At 43.1% G+C, this 26,211-nt stretch overlaps 2 protein-coding genes across 8 annotated transcripts in view; one reads left to right on the forward strand and one right to left on the reverse strand.

Moving 5' to 3' along the window:
• Window positions 1-7,212, forward strand: part of LOC308284506 (scavenger receptor cysteine-rich type 1 protein M130-like) — a 63,706-nt gene extending 56,494 nt beyond the window's left edge. For all 4 annotated transcript variants that reach the window (XM_080725140.1, XM_080725142.1, XM_080725141.1 and 1 more), the window contains 2 exons: window positions 6,416-6,558; window positions 6,727-7,212. In XM_080725140.1, the coding sequence (XP_080581266.1) occupies window positions 6,416-6,558; window positions 6,727-6,960 (377 nt within the window). In that variant the 3' untranslated portion in view covers window positions 6,961-7,212. The remainder of the gene's footprint in view (window positions 1-6,415; window positions 6,559-6,726) is intronic.
• A 5,430-nt stretch (window positions 7,213-12,642) lies between these two features.
• Window positions 12,643-26,211, reverse strand: part of amph (amphiphysin) — an 88,665-nt gene continuing 75,096 nt past the window's right edge. For 3 of the 4 annotated variants that reach the window (XM_080725147.1, XM_080725146.1, XM_080725144.1), the window contains 4 exons: window positions 25,559-25,600; window positions 21,494-21,664; window positions 18,142-18,243; window positions 12,643-14,947 (listed from right to left, as the gene is read on the reverse strand). In XM_080725147.1, the coding sequence (XP_080581273.1) occupies window positions 14,843-14,947; window positions 18,142-18,243; window positions 21,494-21,664; window positions 25,559-25,600 (420 nt within the window). In that variant the 3' untranslated portion in view covers window positions 12,643-14,842. The remainder of the gene's footprint in view (window positions 14,948-18,141; window positions 18,244-21,493; window positions 21,665-25,558; window positions 25,601-26,211) is intronic. The other variant, XM_080725145.1, reaches the window with a different exon arrangement.

The raw sequence follows: 26,211 nt of genomic DNA on the forward strand, positions 1-26,211 counted from the left end.
ATAGATGCGTTTCCGTTGCTCAGCTGCCCCACCCATCCTCTGCCCAGCATGATGATAAGCAACATTCATTCGCTGCTGGTGGTCCTGTACCCAATTCCCCACTCTTAACCTGGTCTGTACTGGGGGCACCCCTAATTCAACATCAACAGGACGCCGTAAGTGACGACCAAACATCAAATAAGATGGAGCATAGCCAGTGGCGCTATGGGGCGTATTGTTATAAGCATGTACTAATTCAGAAAGATGTTCAGGCCACCGTTCTTGTTTGTTGGCATCTAAAGTGCGCAACAAATTCAATAACGTTTGGTTCCAGCGTTCCGCCGCCCCATTTCCGGCCGGATGATAAGGGGTCGTACGGCTCTTACTTATGCCATAAATAGCACATAACTGTTGCATTAACTCAGATTCAAAATTGGGGCCTCTGTCCGCATGAAAACGGGCGGGGCATCCGAATGGTTGAATAATATTAGCCCACAGGGCGCGGACAGTAGTCTGCGCTGTCTGGTCTCGAGTGGGTATAGCCCAGCTGTACCTAGTGAACAAATCAGTGGCAACCAGAATATTTTGACACACGTCAGCAGGCCTACCTAGGGTGAGGAAATCAATTGCAACTACTTCTAGTGGGTAAGAGACACTAAATGGCTGTAAAGGGGCCCGGGGCTCTACCCTCGTTTTCTGTAGGCTGCAGTTGACACACCCTTGATGGAACCGGCGTACCTCCCCCTCCATGCCAGTCCAATAGAAGCGGCGCCGTAGTTGGGCCAACGTCCGATCTGCTCCAGCATGCGCCGCTGCCACATGCACCTCTCTCCACACGTCCTGACGTCGAGAACCTGGACAAACAAGCTGATAATACACCTCCTGCGTATAAGGATCAGTGATTCTACGGCACAGTACACCGTTCTTCAGTTCCAATTTGGCCCATTGTCGCAGCAGCTGATTAGCTCCCCGGGACCAACTCTGCTTCTCACTCAGCGTGGGGTGGCGTCCGCGGGCCACACATTGCGCCACCACCGCGATATCCCCATCATTTTGCTGCGCATCACGCCATTCACTTCTCTCCTCCCCACTCTGAACAGTCTCTGGCGTCAACTCCACCATAGCCACCCCAGCGTTTTCCACGGGGAACCTGGACAAGGCGTCCGCGTTAGCATTACTTTTGCCCGGTCGATATTTAATATCAAATGTGAAGGATGCTAACTGGGCCGCCCAGCGTTGCTCTACTGCTCCCAAACGGGCTGTGTGGAGATGCGCCACAGGGTTATTATCTGTATAAATGGTAAACTGGGCCCCGGTCAAATAGTCTTTGAACTTTTCCGTCACGGCCCACTTAAGGGCTAACAGCTCTAACTTGAAAGAGCTATAGTTGGCATCGTTTTGCTCCGTCGGATGTAGACTCCGGCTCGCATAGGAAATAACCCGTTCTCGGCCATCTTGGATTTGTGCCAATACAGCGCCCAGGCCACGATTACTCGCATCAGTATACACCACGAATGGCTGGCTATAATCGGCGTAAGCCAAAACAGGGGCCTGCGTAAGGGCTGTTTTTAGCGCGTCGAAAGCCTTCTGGCAGTCAGCCGTCCACGCTATTTTATACTGGTGGGATTTAGCGTCATTGGGAATGCCGATAAGCAAATTATTTAAGGGTCGGGCTATAGCAGCAAAGGATGGCACAAACCGGCGGTAATACCCCGCAAACCCCAAGAACGCACGGACGCCACGCACCGTCTCAGGGGGGACCCACTCTCTCACTGCCACCAGCTTGTCGGGATCCGGGCGCACACCCTCCTGGTCCACGACGTGCCCCAGGAATTTCACTTCACGCTGAAGAAGCGTACATTTATCAAGGCGCAGCTTTAACCCATGTTTCTCCAGGCGCTGGAACACTCTATCCAGGTGCTGTAGGTGAGAGGAAAAGTCAGGTGAGTATATAATAATATCATCTAAATATACTAATAATGACTCAGCCAGCTGTCCGCTCAAACACTGCTGCATCAGTCTCTGAAAAGTGGCAGGGGCATTACATAACCCAAACGGCATTCTTTTGAACTCAAACAGCCCCAGAGGGGTTGTAAACGCAGTCTTCTCTTGGTCCCGAGGATCCATTCCCACCTGCCAATAGCCGCTGGCCAAGTCGAGCGTGGAGAACCACTTCGCCTGTGTTAGGCTCGTCAATGTCTCTTCGATACGCGGCAAGGGAAAAGCGTCTTTATGGGTGATCGCATTCAGCTTGCGGTAGTCCACGCAGAAACGCCAGTTACCATCTTTTTTCTTCACTAACACGATCGGTGCGGCCCATGGGCTACAGCTCTCTGCAATAACTCCCTTCTCCAGCATGTCACTCAGCAGCGTCTTCATCTCCTTATACATTGCAGGTGGCAGAGGTCGATGTCGCTCACGTATGGGGGGGGCATCTCCGGTGTGGATCTGGTGCTGCACTACGTCAGTCCGGCCGAAGTCCTCATCATGGGCAGCGAACACCCTCTCCCAGGTGGACAGCATGGCCCGCAGCTCGTCTCTCTCCTCGTCTCGTAGGTCGGTGCGCTCCATCAGTGCCCGCATCTCTTGAGGTAGCGGCCGCTCCAGCTCAGTCGCTTCGGTGGTGATCAAGGCGACGTCCACCGTTCCGTCTTCGCCCAGTGACAGGCTCAGATCCTTGCGCCCCCGGACATCAGTGGCATCTACCGGGTACAGTTGCCCCAGTCATTCGTACCGGCCCACCCAGAGTGGATATGAATGTGGATTACACAGCCGCACGGGAACCTGACCTCCCCGTATGGTCACCAGAGCGCGCGCCACCCCCAGCTTATGGCTGTCGGGTAGCGTCTCCAACAGAGCCTCGAAATCCCCACCCTCTGGACCTCGGCGTGTACGACCCCACACCAGGACTTCACTTTGGGCAGGAACCCGGATCTTCCGTCGGTGAGCAGGCCACACGTACCCCAGCGAACCGTCTGTCTTCGTCACAGCCTCCACCTGTTTACACGCCGCAAACGCATTTTTCCAGGCAGCCCTCCCCTGTCGCAGGGAGAAGGCAGCCTTCCCCGGCCCCTTGAACAAGGTATTCCAGCATGCACTTACGACGTTCATACCGATAATCAAAGGTTGCGTGCAATGCTCGTCTTTTATGATAACGACCCCCCTCCCAGGCACAGTGACCCCCTCCAATTCCATATCTAGCACTGCATAGCTAGTATAGGGAATCTCTAGGCTATTGGCCGCTCTTAGTTTAAAGACGAGGGTCTTTTTGCCCAATTTAGCCGGAGAAAAATATTTATTAAACAAACTCTGTTGCATTAGTGTGACCTGCGATCCCGTATCTAATAAGCCCCGTAAATAAATTCCCCCCATAGTAAGCCCGATCGTGGGACACTCGCCAATGAACATTTCATGGTCCTTAGTTTCTCTTAATAGAGGTTTAACTCCTGTTGCTCGGACCTCAGCAACAGGCCTATTTAGTTTAACGGCGGCTGGCCGGTTCTGCAAAACCTAGCAATATGGCCCGCCCGTTTGCATTGGCGACATATGGGTCGACCCGTCTCATCCCATTCATTCCCCTGTGTCGGCACATACCGATGGCTAGGAGGTGCGTGACGCGGCGGTGGCGCGCGGTCAGCCTGGACAGGCTCATACTGTTGGTTAAGCGAAGGCGGTGCAGGAACAGTAGCGGGCTGCAGGAGTGGACGGATTTCGTTCATTAGCTCTTTCGTGAATCCCTGCATTTGGCCCTTCACATCATCCAAGATCTCTCGTTTCAATTCGTTCCTCCACTCGGCCGTCTGTAAAGGGTTAGGAATAGGCACAGGGTTAACAGCATGGCATGTAACTTCAGGTGCTCTCACACTCCCATGTTCACTATCTAGAAGTACAGCTTCTTCTCGTAGCGCAGCGAAGTCATCATCCGGATTTCTTCGGGCATATACTCTTAAGGCCTGGCTCAGAGGACCTTCAGACAACCCCATTAGCAGTTGATCTCGTAGGACGGAATCAGAAGGGGCCGTGTTCGGGTCGCCGCAGCCTACAGAATAGCTCCCTCAATCTCAGAATATATGAACCAATACTCTCGTCTGGGCGCTGTGTACAGCTATAGAATTGAGAACGCACCTTAGATACCGGCACTGTTTCTCTGTACAGACCATCAAGGTAGCACAGAATTTTCGTTATCGTGTCTCGCTCCCCTTCTTCTAACACAACAATTTGTCGTTTAGCTTCGTCTGTTAGCGTCTTAAACAAAATATTAACTTTTTTTGCCTCTGTAATATCCTGTGTGCTTAATAACCCCTTAATCTGCTCTCTCCACTCCTTATACTTTTCCTCACCTTCTGTTCCTCCAAACTTAGGCAACCATGGGGCCCCCGGGTATACAGGCATCATCATCATCCTAAAATCTCAATACAAACACAAAATATAACCGTTCAGTCTCTCCCTTATTGCTCTCTCCTGGTCCTGCTGACCACAACGCCAATTATGTAAGGTGGGCCAGTCTTACTGTTACGTTCAGAAATAACTGTATTATAATAATGCAATACTATTAACCATTTATCATTAAAGGAATATATATATATTACTGTTGTATGATTGTTCTTATATAAACCCAAATGAAAAAGGGGGACCTTTGTTGCCGGACAACGCCAGTTGGACTTTAACCAACAAACCATTAAAGGTTTACACACCACTAGGCTAAGACACAGGTTCGTAGTAATACCAGGCTGGGAGAGCAATAAATGGGTACGAACACCCTGGAGAGACTGACACCACAACGTTTTTCAGGGGGGTACAAAGTTACAATACTTTATTATAAATTAACCTTGACAGAGGCCTCTAACCGCCACAAAACAATAAAACACAAAAGAAAAACCTAAATTCTAAAAGGCGCCATTAACTAATAAAACAATTCAAAGCATTTATTAATCGTTAAAATATTATCTTCAATTCTACTAGTAAAGTGCAAGGTGCGTATCGTGGAGCACTTCACTAGTGTTCGTCTGTCCGAACGAATAAGTATAGCAAGGGGGGGCACCGGGGAGCCCAATATAGCCACACAGCTTAGCAGAGAGGGGGTTCAACAGCATACATCCTACGTCTCAATTCCACGGCAGATTCTGAAACACACAAGAGGAGGCCGCCAGCTCATCTGTTCACAAGTGCATAATGGTTGTCCTAGAGTGCGGTGCTTTAACTTTGTGTGTCGCGATAGACAGGTACTTACACACCCGGCAAGCAGACGCTTGCCGGTGAGTGGTGTAGGCGTGCGACACACAGGACCGTCTCTCTCCGTCTCTCTCACAGCAGGCCAGCACGGACCGTCTCTCTCCGTCTCTCTCACAGCAGGCCAGCACGGACCGTCTCTCTTCGTCTCTCTCACAGCAGGCCAGGCACCGGTTCGTTCCTCTCACCAGCTCGCCAGTCTCTCCGTCGCTGTAACTATAAGGTTCGCACAATGGTTCTCACTTAGCGTAGCATAGCTACTTTACTCAGTCCCATGAGTCTCTATATTGCGTACGTGGTTCCTCAGAGAACCCCCGGTGTCTCTGCTCTCTCACAACACGTCTGCTCCGTTCCCCTGCTTCCCTCTGACTGAGACGCGCCGTCCCATTCATAGTCCTGCGTCCCGCCCAGCTGCCACTCAATTGGCCAGCCGTGACGTCAACCCCACACGGCATAGGCTGCAACATGGCCGCTAGTTACCCTATCCAGAACCTCCATTCACTTAAAGTCCCGCAGTCCATTCAGAAAAAGAGAACATGATTAAGAGGAAAGGAATATTATTACAACATAAATACCATAATGGAAATACAATGTGTTAAGATAAAAGAAACAAAAAGAAAACATCATTGCATTTAAAGAAATAATACAAAAAATGAAAAATAACAACACCTTCCTTTCATCCCTATCACACAATCATCAGACCGGGACGGACACTACACACATATTCTGTACGTACGGGACAGATAAAACCTGTTCATTCTGGACTGAAATGACCATATATGGACATGGGTTCACACATTTTGTTTTTGATAAAACCTGTTCATTCGGGACTGAAATGACCATATATGGACATGGGACACACATTTTGTTTTTGATAAAACCTGTTCATTCTGGACTGAAATGACCATATATGGACATGGGACACACATTTTGTTTTTAATAAAAACCTGTTCATTCTGGACTGAAATGACCATATATGGACATGGGACACACAAAGCCACTCCTTGGAAGCGGCTTTCACCGCTTCAAAAATATTTCAAATAGCTGATCTACAAGTTCACGTGTTGCAGATCAGCTATTTGAAGTATTTTAAATTATTTTTTTAAATAATATTTTTCAATATAGTAAAAAGAAAAGGCAAAGAAGTTTTGGCTTGCAAAAATATATCTCATGGTGTTTTTTGCCTCTCTGTGTCCTTGGCCCACAGAGCCTACACAGCTTTCAATCTGGCTGAAGGAAGCTGTTGTTCCCTTGATCTCCAAGCAGAGATGCCAGGTTGCTTACAATGACCGTCTGGATGATACCATGATCTGTGCAGGATACATGAAGGGAGAAGTTGATACCTGCAAAGTGAGTGTGTGAGTGTGTGCGTGCGTGCGTGCGTGCGTGCGTGCGTGCGTGCGTGCGTGCGTGCGTGTGCGTGTGTGCGTGTGCGTGTGTGCGTGTGCGTGCATGCGTGCGTGTGTGCGTGCGCTGACTCTATTTTAGTGGTATTAAAGTGGTTGTTTGTCCTTCCAGGGTGATTCAGGTGGTCCTCTGATGTGTGAACAGGATGGGGTTCATTACATCTCTGGTGTGGTGAGCTGGGGGGAAGGATGTGCTCAGAGGAACAAGCCTGGCGTCTACGCCAACGTGCACAGATATGTGGACTGGATAAATAAAAAAATGTCTGGTGATGGTGATGATGATCCTGATTATCCTGATGATCCTGATTATCCTGATAACACACATGGCAGGTGTAAGACAGTTTAAAGAGTGTAAGAAAGTTTTTAAGACAGATTTAAGTTGAACTTGATTCAGAAATGACACATGCATCATACTCAATTACTCATACACAGTTATTCCATGACCGCATGCAAACGCTTCATGACCCTCTTTTGGGCCGTGATCCACCACATGAGAAACCCTGCTGGGTGATTGGTGGATGGTTTTGACCTGCTCTATATGTTAAGTGTCATGTGTAAAAAAAACTGTTTTGATCTGGCTTTATATCAATAAAATGTACTTGATTGACAATGTAGTGTATGGAAACATTTTTATAGTACCGTTACTTCTTTCTTACAGCGTAAACTTGTGAGGTTTTACTTGATAACGTTTTGTAAATGTACAAGTGGTCTAACATTCTAATTACTGTCTAAAGACCAGGTCGTTATCAGAGTTACTGCATGGTAATAAACTACAGGTTTTGCGTGTCCTAATTTCCTTATCCAAAGCCATAAACATCCTCCTTATAAACATCCTCCCTTATATTTATATTGTACAATTTTTGATTGGTTGATTGATTGATTGATTGATTGATTGATTGATTGATTGATTGAAGAATTTATTAGAAGTTTTCAATAGAAAAAAGTACAGTTTCATGACAGTACAAATCGCTGGAACAAGGACAACTAAAAGGAGATCCTAGAAAGCTGAGGCTTATTTCCACAGGAACCACACTTTAAGTATCTCATATAACATTGAAAGACAGACGGATAGAACATGGTACTTTATCTAGGATAATATCAATTTCAAATTTTTTGTTCCACATGATGCACAAAACTCTGACTCATCACTTTTCATCACTAAAGTCGATGGGAGCACAACTTGATTTGGCCGCTGTGGCGACCCCGAATGTCGCAGACTCGGGCGCCCTAGCTAAATCATTAGAGCATGCCCTGAGCTACATCTGTGCAAAATTGAGACTGATTTTTTTTTAGACTGATTAGCACGAGAAAAAAGGCCTTCGACTAACATGAATACTCACCCATACGTGTATTGTTTTCTGAGGCCATTTCTAGCCCACGGAATGTTTTTTGTGCAAAACAAATGCCTGCAATGGATTCAGCATCATGACAAACCCCTAGTTAGACCCCTCAGATCCTCCTTAAATACCCAGAAAAAAAATATTTTTCTGGGTATTTTCCTCCTGGGTGGATTTCTTGTGTTTCAGGCATTAAGGGGTTAATAATAAAAAATGCTCAATGGATATCACTGGTCATCATCTTGAATCCTTAAGAGGTGACCCCAAGCTACAAGAATCAGTTGAGAAAAAAACTTTTACAGGCAAATCCACGTTCACCCCCACGGCTCCCGGACTATTAGTGTTAAATCTACGTTGATGTTGATTAGTGGAGCTGCCTCTGGTGTTGTGATCATGAACATCCTTGACCTTTAGGAAGTAGTTTGCCAGGTACATGGGTATCTTGGAGGTGTAGTGCATCTTGTACACCAGGCCCATTGCAAGATGCTGTACTCTGTCAGCTACTTTGAGCCACCCCACGCTTTCGTGGTGATGATCGGTAAGGTGGGCCCGAGGAGGAAGACCAAGCACGACCCTAATTCAATTTTAAATTAGATGACACAACAATTTTGTCATCTAATTTAAAATGACTTGAGTTTGAGAGTGGGACACTAGTGGCTTTATGTGGGACGACTTTCAGCTGTACAATTAGTTTCAACCACATGGGGGCGACAAAGACCGTTGAATAGAAACGGATCAAGGGAGGCTCTGCCAGGTCAACATTTAACATTTAACAATGTTGAGTTTTTGATCCGTTCAGTTTGTTTGCTTCAACAACTTTCCCATGTGGTTTTTATCCTTTTAGTTGATCTTCTACTGTACTGTCCTTTACCTTTTCCTATGCACACCTCTAATCAATCATTTTAGCTTATTTTGTACATTTGACTCTGCTGCTAAAATATATAAAGTTAGAAAGATATGTTATGCTTATGACATCATGCATAATTAAAAACAGCTTACCTGATACAAAGACAATGTTGGATGGCTTTTGGGTTTTAAAGTGTAAGATGAATCATGTCCTAATATTGAGCACAGTACTATTAAAAACTAGAAAGGTCCAATAGGCTAATGGGAAATTAAAAACTATTAAAAACTAGAAAGGTCCAATAGGCTACTGGGAAATTAAAAACTATTAAAAAACTAGACGGGTAATAACTTATAAGTGTGTGTATTGTGAAATTACTGTGGGTGTAATGATATAGTAACTGAATCGAAAAATCGATTTTAATTTGCAATGATCTACTATATCGTCTGCAAAAGCAAAATATTGTACCGTTTTGGCTTTGTATCGTATAGTTTTAAAATGGGGTAATCGGTGTCGGATCGTTTTGCAATGCAAATAATTGATTGTAAACTAAATGTGTGCCTTGTATTTGGCAATTTTAAGAGGGAAAATGAAAAAGAGGGGTCTAATTACCATATAGCTACTCTTGGTTTATGGATAAATGTGTGTAATCTCTGTGTTCATGTCAAGGTGGGTTTGTCCATGTGTTGAAATATAATGTCCATGTATTTTCTAGATAATCACAGCATTTACTTCCATAATAGATTTTTTTACACGTTTTACACAGATTAATTTCTGTGCTAAATAGTTACTATGTTGATATCGAATCATATCGTATCGCCATGAATGAACCAATATCGTCCATGTATCGCATCGTTAACCATGTATCGTGATGGGTATCGTATCGCTGTTAAAATGTATCGTTACACCCCTAGTAATTACACAAAATATTCTACAAATAAGAGCTTCAACCTGACCTGATTCTCCATAGTAGAAAAGCCTTGCCGAGCCATGAGGTCCATGAGGTTCATAGGACAGGAACCTGTCTCCTGTTTCTGTAGCGTGAGGTAGCTTCCTTGGACATGACGCTAGTATGTCACAGGTACTTACCCCCCAATCCAACCCCTGGTGCCAAGCAGCTCTGGTCCATAGCGTTAGTGGAATTCTCCCTAACGCTATGTTCGTCCACCTCTGCTCCGTTGACAAAATCGGAAAGCCGTCACGTCTGGTCTGAAAATAACAAACCAATTCGCCCCTCACCAAACCAAAGTATCAGTGAAAGCTTACTCTACTTAGTGGACGCAGTCTGAGCCCCCACCACACACTTAAAATACATTTCTAGGGCGAAATATTCCGCCTGATGGTGGACACTCTTCTTGTTTGACTGTTTTTTACGAAACAGCGCCATCCAACGTTGCAAAGCTGAATAACACCCAAAGAGACGAATGCTCTGTTAAAGGACCTACACCATGAATTTTCACTTTTTCTATTTTAAAACCTTTTTTTGGGGTCCCACTGGCACCTTCTATCCTCACAAAGTCCTATTTCTGTACATTGTGTCTTTCTCTGGTTTTGGGAAGACAGAGATGAAAAGCTTTCCATGGGTTCTCAGAACAGTGCTGTTCTGAGAGTTGACGCATGTGACGTCACACGCGTTTCCCGTTTTTTTTTTCAGAGTAAAAAAAAAAAAAAAATCAAAAAAAAAAAAATCAAAAAAAAAATTTTTTTTTCAAAAACTGTCAAAAAGTCTGAGAACCCGTGGAAAGCTTTTCATCTCTGTCTTCCCAAAACCAGAGAAAGACACAATGTACAGAAATAGGACTTTGTGAGGATAGGTGCCAGTGGGACCCCAAAAAAAGGTTTTAAAATAGAAAAAGTGAACATTCATGGTGTAGGGCTTTTGCCCTAACCCTAACCCAAAAAAAAAAATTCAAAATTTTTTTTTTTTTTCAAATTTCTTTTTTTCAAAACTTTTTTTTCAATTTTTTTTTTCAAAACCCTTTTTTTTCAAAAACTTTTTTTTTCAAAAAACTTTTTTTTTTCAAAAACTTTTTTTCAAAAAACTTTTTTTTTTCAAAAACTTTTTTTTTCAAAAACTTTTTTTTTTTCTCTTTTTTCAAAAAACTTTTTTTTTTTATGGAAAAACCCCACTAGATGCGCCCCTGAGCAAACAGAGGCCGTTTTGGTATTGCAGCTGGAGAGCCTCATTATAGTAGAGCTAGAACAAACAAAAAGAATGGTCAGAGTGTTTGTTGAGGGTTAAAACCTGTCTAAGACTCAATTTTGAGCATATATTTATACAGAAAATATAGTTTTAAAAGCATGGTGTAGGCCCTTTAATGCATTAGTAGTTCATGCGACAGTAGTGAGTTGGCACCGTGAAGGCGAGGACAAATAGTGAAAATGACATTTTGCCCTAGAAATGTATTTTAAGTGTGTGGTGGGGGGCTCGGACCGCGTCCACTAAGTAGAGTAAGCTTTCAACTGACCACTGACACCTTTGGTTTGGTGAGGGGCGAAATAGTTTTTTATCTTCTGACCAGACGAGACGGTTTTCCGGTTTTGCCAAGCCGGAGCGGAGATAGAGGAACATAGCGTTAGGGAGAACTCCACTAACGCTATGGACCAGATCTGGGTGCCAAGCATTTTTCCTTCTACTCCACTACATTTCGGATCATATTGTATTTAATACCCAACTATTTAGTCTTTTTGCAGATATAAATTCGCCCTTAATAAAATATACACAAACCATACTTGCTTTGATACAAAGAGCCTATAACAGCCGCTTTTTTGCTTTTTTGGAATTCGCTGTCGGGGAAGCTTCCATCGACTTAAAGATGTGCGGCTCGGCTGGGAATTGGTTGCTATTACTTTTCTTGCCGATCCGCATTACCATGGTGAATTCGCAAAAAACACTGCCCAAAAACTTGGAATACTTGGGGGAATACTTACTTGATACTATTGCCTAGCAACATGATTTAAACTTTAAAAAGCTCACACGACGTTGGACTTTTTCCGGCCAATAGTGACGAACTGTAATTGCTGAAGCCCCACACCCTCTGTCTTCCTATTGGCTGAGCTTTAAACAGCCATAACTCCAGTTTGCAGCGTGGTACCCTCTCGAAACCGGAACCTGGACTTAAATGGCCAATAGGGACTTATTACTTAAGCCCCGCCCCTGTCTTCCAATTGGCTGAGCTTTAATCAGCTATAACTCCAGTTTGCAACATAGTACCGTCTCGAAACTTGTTGTGTGTACTTAGATGGCCAATAGGGGTGAGCAGTAATTGCTAAGCCCCACCCCCTCTGTGTTCCTATTGGCTGAGCTTTAAACAGCTATAACTCCAGTTTGTAGCATGGTACCGTTTCGAAACTTGGTGTGTGTACTTAGACGGCCAATAGGAATGATCTGTAATTGCATAATCCCGCCCCCCTCTGTCTTCCTATTGGCTGGGCTTTAAACAGCTATAACTCCACTTCCCAACACGTTATTGGTCTCAAACTCGGTGGGTGGTCCCACAGTCCCAACAGCTTACCTGCTAAGGTTAACCGCTACTTCTGGTAATGCTAAAGCTAAAAATGCTAATGGCTAAAAATGCTAATGCTAACAAATGCTAATGCTAATTTTGGAAATGCTAAAAATGCTAATGCTAAAAAATGCTAATGCTAATTTTGGAAATGCTAAAAATGCTAATTTTAGAAATGCTGATGCTAAAAGTGCTAATGTTATAGCAGCCCACACTTCTAACATTCTTAGAACAAAGCTATTTGGAGGCGAGAAAGGACAAGTTGTACTGTATGAAGGATCTTTATTCACCTTTAGATAAACAGTCATGGACGTATAGCGAACATGACAGTGAGCCTGTACTGCAGCAACACAGGTGGTGACGTCAGGTTTTCCAGAGCACACAGTTCAACATAGATTGCATATCTGATTTCTGATCCCTGTGATCGGAACTTTAAAAATATAAAGTTGAATCAATTTGTCATCAGAAGAACACATAAAGTTTCATTCACAAATAAACATCTTGGTATATTATATTCTGCTGGTCGACATGGTAATAATATTTAAATGGAGATATATATACTTCATAAGGATATCATATCATGTTCTCTTAGTTCTTGTGCCCCAGGGGAAGACACGTTTTGTTTTCTCAGCTTGATTCTCGTTTAAATTATTTCTGTTTTTTGCAAATATCAGTATCTGATCAGCTCTACGTTAAGGATTTATTTTCAAAAAACAAAAACTAAACAACGTCATGCTGGAACCTAAAGAACGATCATCCCATCACTGACATCAATGCCAGTTCTCTTTTGGCAAAAGCACAGCAAATATTATTGTTTAACGCAGTGGTTCTCAACCTTGTGCAGACCCCCCAAAAATTATCATATTTGAACTGGGGACCCCCCAAAATGACCATATTTGAACTGGGGAGTGGGGACCCCCCAAAATGACCATATTTGAACTGGGGACCCCCCAAAGTGACCATATTTGAACTGGGGACCCCCCCAAAATGACCATATTTTAACTGGGGACCCCCCCAAAATGACCATATTTGAACTGGGGACCCCCCCAAAATGACCATATTTGAACTGGGGACCCCCCCAAAATGACCATATTTGAACTGGGGACTCATCCAAAATGACCATATTTGAACTGGGTACCCCCCCCCCCCCAAAATGACCATATTTGAACTGGGGACTCATCCAAAATGACCATATTTGAACTGGGGACTCATCCAAAATGACCATATTTGAACTGGGTACCACCCCAAAATGACCATATTTGAACTGGGGACCCCCCAAACATTATCATATTTAAACAGGGACAGAGCCACAGGCTGAGAACCACTGGTCCAATGAACAATGTCAACACCAACCTCTAAACGACCAAAAAAGGAATGAACCATCGTCACACAGTCACACACATTCAGCCATTAGTACACACACCACAACGGCAACAACGATGCAAAGGTACAACCGCACGGCGTCCCCGTGTTCTGAAAGGTACAACCGTACGGTGTCCCCATGTTCTGAAAGGTACAACCATACGGTGTCCCCATGTTCTGAAAGGTACAACCGTACGGTGTCCCCCTGTTCTGAAAGGTACAACCGTACGGTGTCCCCATGTTCTGAAAAGTACAACCGTACGGTGTCCCCATGTTCTGAAAGGAAAACACTGAAGAAGATCTCCATGGAAACACTCAGAATGCTAAATAGATTCACAGCACTACAGATTCTCATCCACTCCTCCAACAACCGTACAACACTTGGTGTGGAGAAGGTAAGAGGAATAACGTCCCGCGTTTGAAAAAAACACGTGTCATCCTTCTCCCAACAAATAAATCACACGATAAAGGCGTGGCACTGGCGGCCATGTTTGTGGTGTGGCCTGATCGAGAAGCCCGTTCATGTGGTTTCCCGTAGAGAATTATGAAGACATATCAGTTATTTTTAAAACTGGAACCGAAGCCATCCAGACATCTGGTGAATCATGACCATAAAACAATTGATTCTGTGAAAATAAATCTATATAAATGTATTTGAAAACCACTAAACAAAGGGTATTTATTGAATACAGTATATCATATCATTAAATATTATTTTCTTTTTCTTTTTCTCACAGAATCAAAGGTTTTATGGTGATGATCACCTTGGTTCTAGCAATCTGGCCTTAAAATAATTGACATAAATATTTGTTTTGGAAATCTCTACGGGAAAGATGCTTTCGATCGGTGTCACCAAAAAATGGCCGCCACGGCTATGCTCTATAAGTTGTTGGTTTGAAGAGTTTTTTTTTTTTTTTTTTTAATTAATCCAGAGGAAGGGGACATCATGCTTGTGTGGTTTGTTTTTTTCGTCTCTTCTCGTGGAAGTAAAGGTACTACGGAGCTCCACCAGACAGCCGGGCTACTAGGCTTGACTGGAGAACCTCATGATGTCATTATGACCATGTCATTGTTGTTATGATGTCATTATGACCATGTCATTGTTGTTATGATGTCATTTATTATTAAGCTCTTTCTTCTCTTCCGCCGTGGTCCCAGGGCTGTAGTTGTAGTTTTATTTTACTCCAGGCGTTGTGTAAAGTTCTCAGGGAAGAGTCCTTTAGGAGAGCTGGAGCCCAACGAGGACCAGTCGCTTTCTTTGACCCCTGTGAGCCAGCCTGCGTCCTGCAGAGAACAGAGAGAAAGTATTAAATAACATCTTTCTTTATTCCCTGTGAGCCAGCCTGCGTCCTGCAGGGAACACACAGTATGGATTAAATAACATTTTTCTTTAAAGGGGCCACAACATGCTTTTAAACATGTATATATTGTATATAAATATTGGTCCATAATACGGTTTTATACAGGTTTTAGCCTAAACAATCACTGTCTGTCTCTAATTCCAAGCCGTTTCAGATGCAATACCAAAATGCCCTGCCTGGGGCGCTGTCTTTGGGCTAAAATTGGAACGATACAGAGAATATTAGAGAACCACATTGAGAACGTTCCAATTTTAGCCCAAAAGTACCGCACCCTTCTCTTCAGTTGCCAGGAAACTGAAGTGGAGGGGCAGTACTATGGAAATGAGCCCCCTGTGACATAGAAAGGGGCCGATTTCAAAGGAGTACCGTTCAGAAAATCACTGAAACGAAAGGCAAGGCTTAAGGTTCGTACACACAGAGGGCGAATTGGCGAATGGCGAATTAGCGTATAATTCGCCTTTTTTTAAAAACCTTATAAAGTCAATGGAAGCATCCACACCAAACGCGAATTTCGAAAAAGCGAAAAGGCGTCTGTTTTTTATTCGCCCTTGTGTCGAATTTAGCGAACGTTCAAAGGCGAATTCCTCTCTCTCTCTGTATCAAAGTAAGCTCACTACCCTATTTCAAGAGAGAGAGAGAATGGTGGAGGGAGCTTCACGTTACATTGAGGCCGAGGGGAACGGTGTTTTTCTCCTTTTCCGTGTCTCTCTCTGCGTGGCTGCTTGTTACAAGCAGCTTGTAAAAACTACTCGAATGTATTACTGGTAAAAGCATATGGTATGTTTTAGGCTAATTTATAACTGCAAAAAGACTAATGTTTTAAAATAAATCGCTGGGTATTAAATACAAAAGGATCCGAAGTGTAGTGGAGTAGAAGGAAAGTAGGCTACTGGAAATTGGACTCATCTACAAGTACAGGCTACTCAAGTAAATGTACTTTTAGTTACTTTCCACCAGCTGCTGCGGGGACCTGCCAGTATGCAGGGACACGGGCGGAGGAGGAACGGTGAACGCTCTGCTCCCCTGGCTTCCCCTCTCTCTCTCTCTCTGGCCAAATGCAATGCATGCAGACTGAGATGCGATATAATATGAAGAGCGCACTGTCTCGCAAATAGGGAGCGCGTGTACTGTTTGTTTCTCCGTTCTACTCTCTCCTCTCTTCTCCTTTCTCCTGCATGCGCCAGAGGCAGATAATCACCCCCTCGTTTAGGTGAATTAAGCGACGCATATTTGCGTCGCTTTTTGGTGTGTATAGAAAAAGGCGAATCGCGAATTCTTCGCCTTTTTCGTTCGCTTATTCACGTCGCTTTCGCTAATTCGCCCGTGTGGACAGAGCTTTAGAGTTAATGAATTGTTTTTTGTTTTTGTTTTTGTTTTGTTTTTTGTTTTGTTTTTTTGTTTTTTTTTGGGGGGGGGGGGGGGGGGGGGCTTGAAGAGACACTGGGAAGACCAAAAAAAATAGAAAAGATTGAAAAAAATTGAAATTCATGGTGGGGCCCCTTTAAATCTTTCTATAAATAACATATTTCTTTAAATAACAGAGACAGTCAACAACTAGTAAGACCCCCTAAGGGGTGTCAGACGTGGTTGGACAAAATGTGGCCATATTTTCGTCTGACGCATGCAGACATCATGTATGTCTGCATGCGTCATAGACCACATCATATATGTTAGACCACATCATATATGTCTGGCGTCATAGACCACATCATATATGTTAGACCACATCATATATGTCTGGCGTCATAGACTACATCATATGTCCATATACTGTATGGAGCATGACACGACGGACGGGACGGACATGAGCTGCAGGTTTGAGTTGTGATCCCTGTGAACTTGAATCAGTTTGTCATCAGAATCAATGGATTAATACCTGACAGTGATTGTGTTAATTGGCTGAAATTTGACAGAACGAGTTTCTGCTTCCACTGTCACACATGTGTGCTGCCCTTACTGATGATGATAGTTAAATAGAATTGTTTAAAGGCGATGCATATGCATGAGACTTTGTTATGGTCAGACCAAAAGTACATTATGTCAGGAGATGGAGTCAGCCCTGGGCTTGGGTGTTTTTATATGAAAGAAGTTTGGACACCCAGCTGGCTTACAGCTTGAAGAAGAGAACTCTGCCACCTCTGTAAGGCTGCAAACCAGCGATGTGACAATAAGAAGTATAGAAGTTGAACAAGTGCTGTGGATGCATGTGTCCTTCAGCCATGAGCTTCAGAGCTGGTAGCCCTGAATACATGACCGTCATGTTGCCACCTCAACCTCACGTCCAGTCAGGTAGACAAAGAGCAACGGTTTGAGCTACAAACGTCAGAGTTAAAAAGAGTTCAATGAGAATTACAAGCCGCTCCCGGATTGTTTAATAAAAAGCATCTTGACGCGACTCTCCACTAGAGGGGGAAAACCAGGAAATACAATGGAAAACAGGATATGTTTTCCATTGTATTTCCTGGTTTTCCGCCTCTCGTGGAGAGTCACGTCATCTCCGCCATCTCCGTTCACTGACGCGACTGGAGATATGACCGTCATGTATTCAGGGCTTCAGAGCAGTGTTAATGTTTTTCGGCAAATTTTGATTTAGTCTTAGTCTTAGTCTTTTGAATAACACACCATTTAGTCTTAGTCCTGTCTTAGTCTTCTGAAATTGTTTTTGTCTAGTCTAGTCTTAGTCAACTAAATATCAAAACATTTTAGTCTTAGTCTTAGTCTTTTGGGATTAGTCTCAGACTTTTAGTCTTCGTCTTTTAGGATAGGTTTTCTAGCCTAATATAACCACATAATTATGAAGTCAAAGTCTTCTACTGCCTGTTACTTGGTCAAAATAAACCATACATAAAAGTTGTATTTGGCTTTAATTTCATTGCAGTTACATACCAGTGTTAATTTTTGTAGCCACTAGTCTTAGACTTAGATTTAGTCTTAGTCTTAGTCTTTTGAATAACACAAATAATAGTCTTAGTCTTAGTCTTAGTCTTTTGCAACTGTTTTAGTCTAGTCTAGTCTTATCGACAAAATATCAAAATCTTGTAGTCTTTTAGTCTTTTAGTCTTAGTCGACAAAATTAACACTGCTTCAGAGCCTGGTGGGTCAGAAGATGTTCCTCACCTGGTCCTCCAGCAGTAGTGTTGGGATGACCAGAACCACGTCTCCGGCCTTCAGGTCCAACTCGTCAGAGTTGGCCGCTTCAAAGTCGTGCATTGTCTCCACCTAGAGGAAGAGCATGGCACTACAGTTAAGCAAGCATATTATGATCCATCCATCCCTCCCTTAGAGTAGCTATATCTATAAGATAATTTTGCGAATGTCTGTCTGTCTGAGTGAGTGAGTGAGTGAGTGAGTGTCTGTCACAGCGTTTCTCCTCAGTGGCTGGAGCAATTGATCTGAAATCGCATCACCATTAGCATATGAACACACCTGACATAACTGTGAAGCCCGTTTGTCACTTTCACAAATCGTATGCTGTATATTAGCATTTTTATGGTGTATCTACTACACCGGCGCCTAACTCTGTCCCCACTAGGGGGAGCACAAATGTTAGATTTATTTATTTTTTTTTTTTTTTGCGCCGCAAAGCGGCGCCGCGAAAATCGGTTATCTGCGGTTATAAAGTCGTCCTTTATTAAGTCATTTTCGGGTGTCTTTGGGGCTTCAGGGGAGGACCTGGATATGTTGCTTGGTGCGCACCTTTTTTTTAATAGGCTCTGACATGACCAAATAAATAGAACACTAGGTCTATGCAAGCCTTTCAGAGCACATTAAATAGTTATCCTATTCAACAGTGCCATTTTTAAAAGCAATGTGAAATGACGGAGAACTATGGCAGATTGTATCAAGATATGCTGCACAGTGCACACCTCGTAGTTGCTCATGCAAGACAATATAAATAATAGCCTAGAAAAGAGAAAAGACGCCGGCGATGGCCGATCTTGTCTTTTGCACCTGATAACTGCACAGCAAGCGTTTTATTGGAGCTGCAAGCTCTGCTCCCACAACGTGAAAGCCTTGTGATGCCACAGAGAGAGAGCAGGGAGAGGAGAGCGATAAATTCTAAGAGGGAAAAGAGGAGTAGACCAAGGAGGAGGAGGAGGAGGAGGAGGAGGAGAGAAGGGAGAGCAGAGGTAGAGTGAAAGAAGTCGGAGAGGAAGGTAGAAGGAGGCGGAGGTGGAGTGAGAAGTGGAATAAGAGGAGATATCGCAGTGTTTCTCAAACATTGTGACACAACACACCAGCATGAGAGAGACAGACAGAGAGACAGATGAGATGCTCTACTCACATAATACTGTATGCTGCTACGGAGATTCCGAGAGGTTAACGTGCCGTATTTCCAAAGTGTGTTCTTGTTTAAGTCACTGCATGGTTTAAATATCCTATCGTAAATATGAACTGTGGCTATAATATATTGTTTAATCCACGTGGGTCCGTGTTTACTTAGTTACACTAGAGTTTCGAGTGTCATGGCAGCTGGGTTAAGACGGACTTCCTCTAAAATCGGATTTCAAAATAAGAGAAATAAGAGACACTTGTAATGATTAGTCAACACACTACTTTTATTTTTAGGTCTACTTAAAGGACGTACGTGTTAACGTGCAGTAAGTGACGCCAGAGCTAGGGTCTGACGCTAAATAAATAATTAAATAAGTACGCAAAAGCACTTCACGTTGTTTGATCGGCACGCAATATTCCTGCGGGGGGGGGGGGGGGGGGCTGCAGATCTGGGGGAGCCGTTGCTCCCCTTGGCTCCATTGAACAGGCACCAGTGATCTACTATCTATTCTGCATCTAGCATGAGGCACATCTATTCTGCATCTAGCTTGAGGCAAAATGTTTAACCAGCTCTGTGTGTGTGTGTGTGTGTGTGTGTGTGTGTGTGTGTGTGTGTGTGTGTGTGTGTGTGTGTGTGTGTGTGTGTGTGTGTGTGTGTGTGCAGGCAGGCGGGTATCTCAGGCAGTATCTCTGTAGCCATTAAACGAAACGGGTTTCTTACATTGATGCTCCTACATCATGAAAGCACCAGTTAAAGTTACTTTCCATCCCTCATATACTGTGTGCACAGTGCACATCCCATAACCCACACACTGCACATCATTTTGGAGCTCATATCTTTGAACGGGTAAGAGCTAGTATATATAATAGAGAATGTATTGCCCCGCCCCCAGATATTCATTTCAATGCAAGTTGCTCAGTGGTGTTTTGAAGCATGCAGAAGTAGCTGAATTCCGGTGCATTGTGGGTGAATCCAGGTGCATTGTGGGGGAAATGGTCAACTAACTCCACAGTTGCCAAAATATTTGAAATTGAGACGCAATTATGTCACGAACGGCACGAACGTCCATTGAACACTATAGCAGACACCAGCGGTGCGCTCTTTTGCTCGTGCATGTATTTTTCACCCCGCCTGCAGTTCCAGCTTTGGCATGAGCTTCAATATGTACAAGCCGTTCTGGGAGCTTGGCCCCTCTCTCTCTCTCCCTCTCTCTCTCCCTCTCTCCCTCCCTCCCTCCAGGAGGTGAAATCATAGACATAGAAAGGCCAGGGGCGGGCATTTGTTCTACGCAGACTACGCAACTGCGTAGAGCCCCTAGGCAGAGGGGGCTCCCTACTGGGCTCATTATTCTGAGCATTTAGAAAAAAAAGGAAGTCTCTAGCTCATTCCTGTCAAAAGTTATGATGTTTTAAAGAATGTTGCTCACTGGAGTCAATAGATTTCACACAGAGACCAGCTGGCGTCAATTGAGTTGATTGATTGGAATGTTAAGTGATCAGCTCTCTCTCTTGTCTCTCTATAAATTTCCTGTACATACGTGCAATATCCAAACTGTACTCAAAGATTACACATATTAGGCTTGAAAATTAATGGTGTTAAGAACATAAATTATTTAATCTAAATTTTGAAAAATAATAATTAAAAATACATTGTAAAATGTATTGTTATTAAAATAATTATTGTCCTGCATCAAATATACCCTGTATAAAATATACATATAGGCCTACTCTATATAGCCTACCTTTGATTACCTTACTTACCTTACTGTACTCTTCTTAAATTAATCAAATATAGATCCAAAATGATTGTGGTTAGGTATTTAAAACCAACCATAATGACAACAAATAGGCTTCCTCTGCCTCTGCTCTTCATTGTCTTGTCAAGTTCATTGTCTTGTCATGCTAAATCATCACTTTTTCAGAATTGGAGGGTGGCATTTTTAATTCCTGCGCTTTGCGCACGCGCATACTGTTTTTCGCGCATACCTATTTTTCACGTGCGCTCATGGGGGGCCTCTTTTACTACCTTTGTGGGGAGCCCCCAGTTTATAAAAACCGCCCCTGAGAAAGGCTCTGGGGCGTCTGCATCACAGGGGGAAGATCTCAGCTTCCACATGCATCACAGACACGGAAGGTTCAGGAGAAGCTTCTTCCTACCTTGTACATGAAGCCTTCAGGAGAAGGTTATTCCTACCTTGTACATGAATCCCTCAGGCATCCCAGAGGGGGAGGTCCCTCCTCCTCCTGCAGGAGAGCTGAGTACGGTGGTGATGGTGGTGGGAGAGACGATGTCGTTGTCCCTGTCGTCGTCTCCCTCGTTGCTGGAGGCCGGCTCGATCACCACCGAGGGGATGGACATCTGCTCCTGAAGCACAGCAGGACCAGCACAACACATGTTAACACATTAACACATGTAGGGTAGGGTAAGAGATTTCATCTTCTAGAGGTTCTAAACCAGGTATGGGCAACTTTGATGATGGTGAGGGCCACTATATTTACACCTTCACTCCAGAGGGCCACATTGCATATTGCTAGGTTCTACTTTGTCATTCTAGTATCTCATACAAAAGAAGCAAAAAATAGTAGATCTACAAGCTCAAAACGCATCACGCTGCGATGCGTTTTGAGCTTGTAGATCGGCAATTTTTTGCTTCTTTTGAATTGGAATCCTGAATATTTTTTTGTTATGTTTGAATTGGAATCCTGAAATGTAAAATTTTGATTTAATTTCAAACACATTTAATTATATACTCATGTTAATTTTATGAACTTGAATACAAATACATTGAACATAAAAAAAATACATTTGAATACTACTATAATAGTCATTAAGCTACTAATATAGACTAATGGAATTAAAGCAGGTCATGTTTGGAATTGTAACAGCTGAAATCAATAATATATCAGTTTTCCAGTATTAAAGGAGCTATAGTCAACTTTTTCTTGAAAAACGGATGCTAAAATAAAAATAATGTTTCGAAAATATTTTATAAAAAGAATAAGCACATATTCAAAAACACTTCAAGCATATTCAAGCATATTCAAGCATATTCAAGCATATTCAAGCGTAAAATAATGATAAAATAATCATTTTGGCCATTGTCAGACCGACACTTTGTTTACATTCTAGTCTATAGACTAGGATGTAAACAAAGTGTCTGCCCTACAATGACAAAGTTGACTATAGCTCCTTTAACCTGCGGGCCGCATGAAGTGAAGGTGGGGGCCGCATGTGGCCCCCGGGCCGCCAGTTGCCCATGTATGTTCTAAACCATGCATTTAAAAATAATTGATATCACATTGTTTATGTCCCAAAAACGTGTTTCAAATTTGTTTGAGGCTAAATTATCACTCCGGAATACAGAGCCCCAGTCATTTCTGCCTGGCTTTCAGAGCATTTTCAGCCGCAGTACCACCTTTTCCTGAGTGGGAGGACTGCGCTAGTGAGCCCCACCCTCATCCCAGCACCTCCCCGCCTCCTGCTCAGGCCTGCCCACCTCCCTCCCCAACCCCCACTCAGAACAGCACTCAGCACAGCAGTAAAATCTGACAGCCCGTTCTGAGACCTGCTAACAAAGATCCGCCCATAAACAGAGAAAGACACAATGGTCAGAAATAGGACTTTGTGAGGATAGAAGGTGCTGGTGGGACACCAACAAAATAAAAATACATATAAATAGGGAAAAAAAACGGCAGAAAAGTCTGCGAATGGCCGAGAAATCCTGTCACCTACATGAAAACTGAAACTTAAAGGGATATTTCACTTCCAAAACTTTTTTTTTTTTTGTCAATTTATTATCTAATCAGGCTTTTATGAACACCATGGACAGTTTTTAATTTGATTCAATATTTTGATATTTGATGTAAATGTTATGGGTCCTCCTCCAGGTGGAGGGCGTGCATGTGTGAGGCAGTGAGTGAGTAGCCTATATCAGCTGGTGTGACTGGTGAGAGTGGTGTCTGAGTGTGATTGGATGACGTCTAGGGGGAACTAGCAGGTGATTGGCTCCTGTGGTCTTTAAAGATGGCTGCCTCCTGTTCCTCAGGTTTCTTCCTCCTAACCAGACCCAAAACACCAGTCCTCTGTGTTTGTTACAGTGTTTTAGAGTTACTAGTTTTAACATGGGTTAGTTTACAGCCTTTGGTATGGCAGGGGTTGGTGGCCTTTCTGTTGTTTTGTGTCCATTTGATTGTGTGTTCAGCTAGGTAAGAACTCTGTCTTTCTGTTAGGTACAGGTTTAACAGTATTAATTACACAAATAAAGTGCTTAACACTGCAAGGCCCAGCGTTGCTTTTTGGCAAAAAATCATTTTTTTAAAAATGTTATAATTAGTTTTCCTGTTCTTTTTTCACATTAACATCATCTTTAAATCCTATTGTTTAGTATTACAATGCCATTGGCCACGATATTTGCATATAAATACGCCCCACAGAGGCTGACATTCACACTTCCCAGAAAAGTTGAAAATCCAGCGTCTGGACGAACAACATCTCACTTTTTAACTGAAGCTATTCCTCACAAAAAGTAAAGTAAAATGCCCGTAATATTGTTTTTCGTGATCATTAGAATGTCTAGAACATGTACATGTGTTATTATTGTGAAAAATATCCCCAATATGCAAATTGGAGCATGATTTATGATTTATGATTTATGGCTATAAAGGCCCTTTTCCACCGGCAGCGATAACGATGACGATAGCCATAAAATATCACAGCGATAATTATGCCTTCACATTGATGTCCGATAAAGTTATCGGACATCAATGTGAAGAGGCACCAATTAACAGCCGAACAGAGCGCATCGCGAGCCGTTTGTCAGAGACCCAGTTCCATATCACTGTGATCTTAACCACATCGTTGTTGATCCTAACGATGTAGTTGTCGGCTATTGTTGTCTTTATCGGTGTTGGGTGGATGCTGCCGATCCACTTCAATTGAAAACCAACTTTTTTAAATCGTTATCGTCATCGTTATCGCTGCCGGTGGAAAAGAGCCTTAAAACCTTACAAAAACATTATTAATTTTTTAACATTACATTTTCCTGTGATTAGGACTCCTACAACACCATCTGGTTTTTTTCAAATCTTTTTGGCCAGTAAAAATTAATTCGGGCCTTGCAGGGTTAAACCTTCTCCATGATGTACTGTATATAGTGTATTAGTGGTCCCCTCCTGCTGTCTCCTATATAAATGTCCTGCAAGTGCAACACCTCCACCTCTTCCTTCTGTGTTTCAGTGTTGAATGAAGAGAAAGGAGCTGTTGTTCACTAAAACCACTCACTTGGAGACGTGTGTGTTTGTGTTTTGTCAGAATTAAAAGGAGTGTTGTCTCCAAAGAGAGTTGTGGGTCTGTCTCCACTTCACACAACGCAGAGAGAGAAAGCTACACCGCTTACACAGGTAATACATATCTCTGCGGGCCAAAACTCCAAAATGTTAATTTTCGTGGAAAATGAGCTCAAGTGGAGTTAGGAGGTTTTGACCGAAGGACTTTTTACTACTTTTCATTGGTTCAATATTATTTTAACCAACACTCAGATGTAAAGGTGTTCAATAGCACATATTTATGAAAAATAGAGAGGGCCAATCGGGTGGAGTTAGCTGGTGTGGCAGAAAGTGTGGAGTTAGGAGGTTTTGTCCAAAGCATTTTTTACTACTTTCCATTGGTTCAATATTATTTTAACCAACACTCAGATGTAAAGGGTGTTCAATAGCTCTGATTTATGTCAAAAACCTCAAAAATGGACTTAAGAGGTTTTGGTTAGACGGTGACAAAGTTTGTTTAAGAAGAGCACTCGTCCGATATTCTGCTTCAAACAGAACATGGAACTGACCGCCCGGTGACTGTAAATAGAGGCTAAACAACACAAAGCCATACTGTAGCTTCACTTGGACTGTTAGCTTGGTAGATTGTGCAGCAGCTCTACAAACTGTGGGTGTAACTAACTCTTTGGGTATACCCAACTCTTGGGGTGTAACAAACTACCTTCCATTGGAAATTAATGTTAGCCTAAAATATTCAATCAATCACCCCAACCCCCTAGCCTGATCAGTTGGGGCGAAACGTGTATTGATCATCAAATCACAACAACATTCAGTACAGCCACGAAACTGCTGATCTACAAGACCACAGATCAGCACATAGCCTATACTGATATGGTGCCCTTTTCAAACTTGCATGGTTTTATTTAGTTCTATGATGATGCTGCATCAAACAGTGCTTTTGATTTATGGGAGAAAAATCAACTAATCAATTTACCAGAATCTCTTCTTTTGGAGACTGAGTGTCGTCTGCCAGAGTCTGAAACAGGCAAAGACACGTCAGAAACACTAGAATGGATGAATGAATGAATGAATGAATGAATCTGTTACGCGGCCATAGCACTGTTAGTGGTTGGATGATAAGACAGCATATTATGAATGTTAGTGGTTGGATGATAAGACAGCATATTATGAATGTTAGTGGTTGGATGATAAGACAGCATATTATGAATGTTAGTGGTTGGATGATAAGACAGCATATTATGAATGTTAGTGGTTGGATGATAAGACAGCATATTATGAATGTTAGTGGTTGGATGATAAGACAGCATATTATGAATGTTAATGGTTGGATGAGGCTTGTGGCGATAGCATATGTTAGTGGTTGGATGATGTGATGGGATTTGACATTGTTTAGACTAAATCTACAAACACACATTTTGCCGGTGCCTTGATGGGGTCATAATGCGTGCTTTTACACTTGGTTGCTTGCTGAAAATAGCAGATCTACAAGCTCACGCCAATGAGCTTGTAGATCTGCTAATCTCAGAGCAACACCCGAGTGCAACCAAACATAAAATTACTTGTTTTTTTTTTTTTTTTCTACTGGATCTCTTCTCCACTGTTAGTCCCTCCCTGACATTTTAGTCT

The sequence above is a fragment of the Nannobrachium achirus genome (genome assembly GCF_963921795.1).
Source record: "Nannobrachium achirus genome assembly, chromosome: 5".
Classification (NCBI taxonomy): Eukaryota; Metazoa; Chordata; class Actinopteri; order Myctophiformes; family Myctophidae; genus Nannobrachium; species Nannobrachium achirus.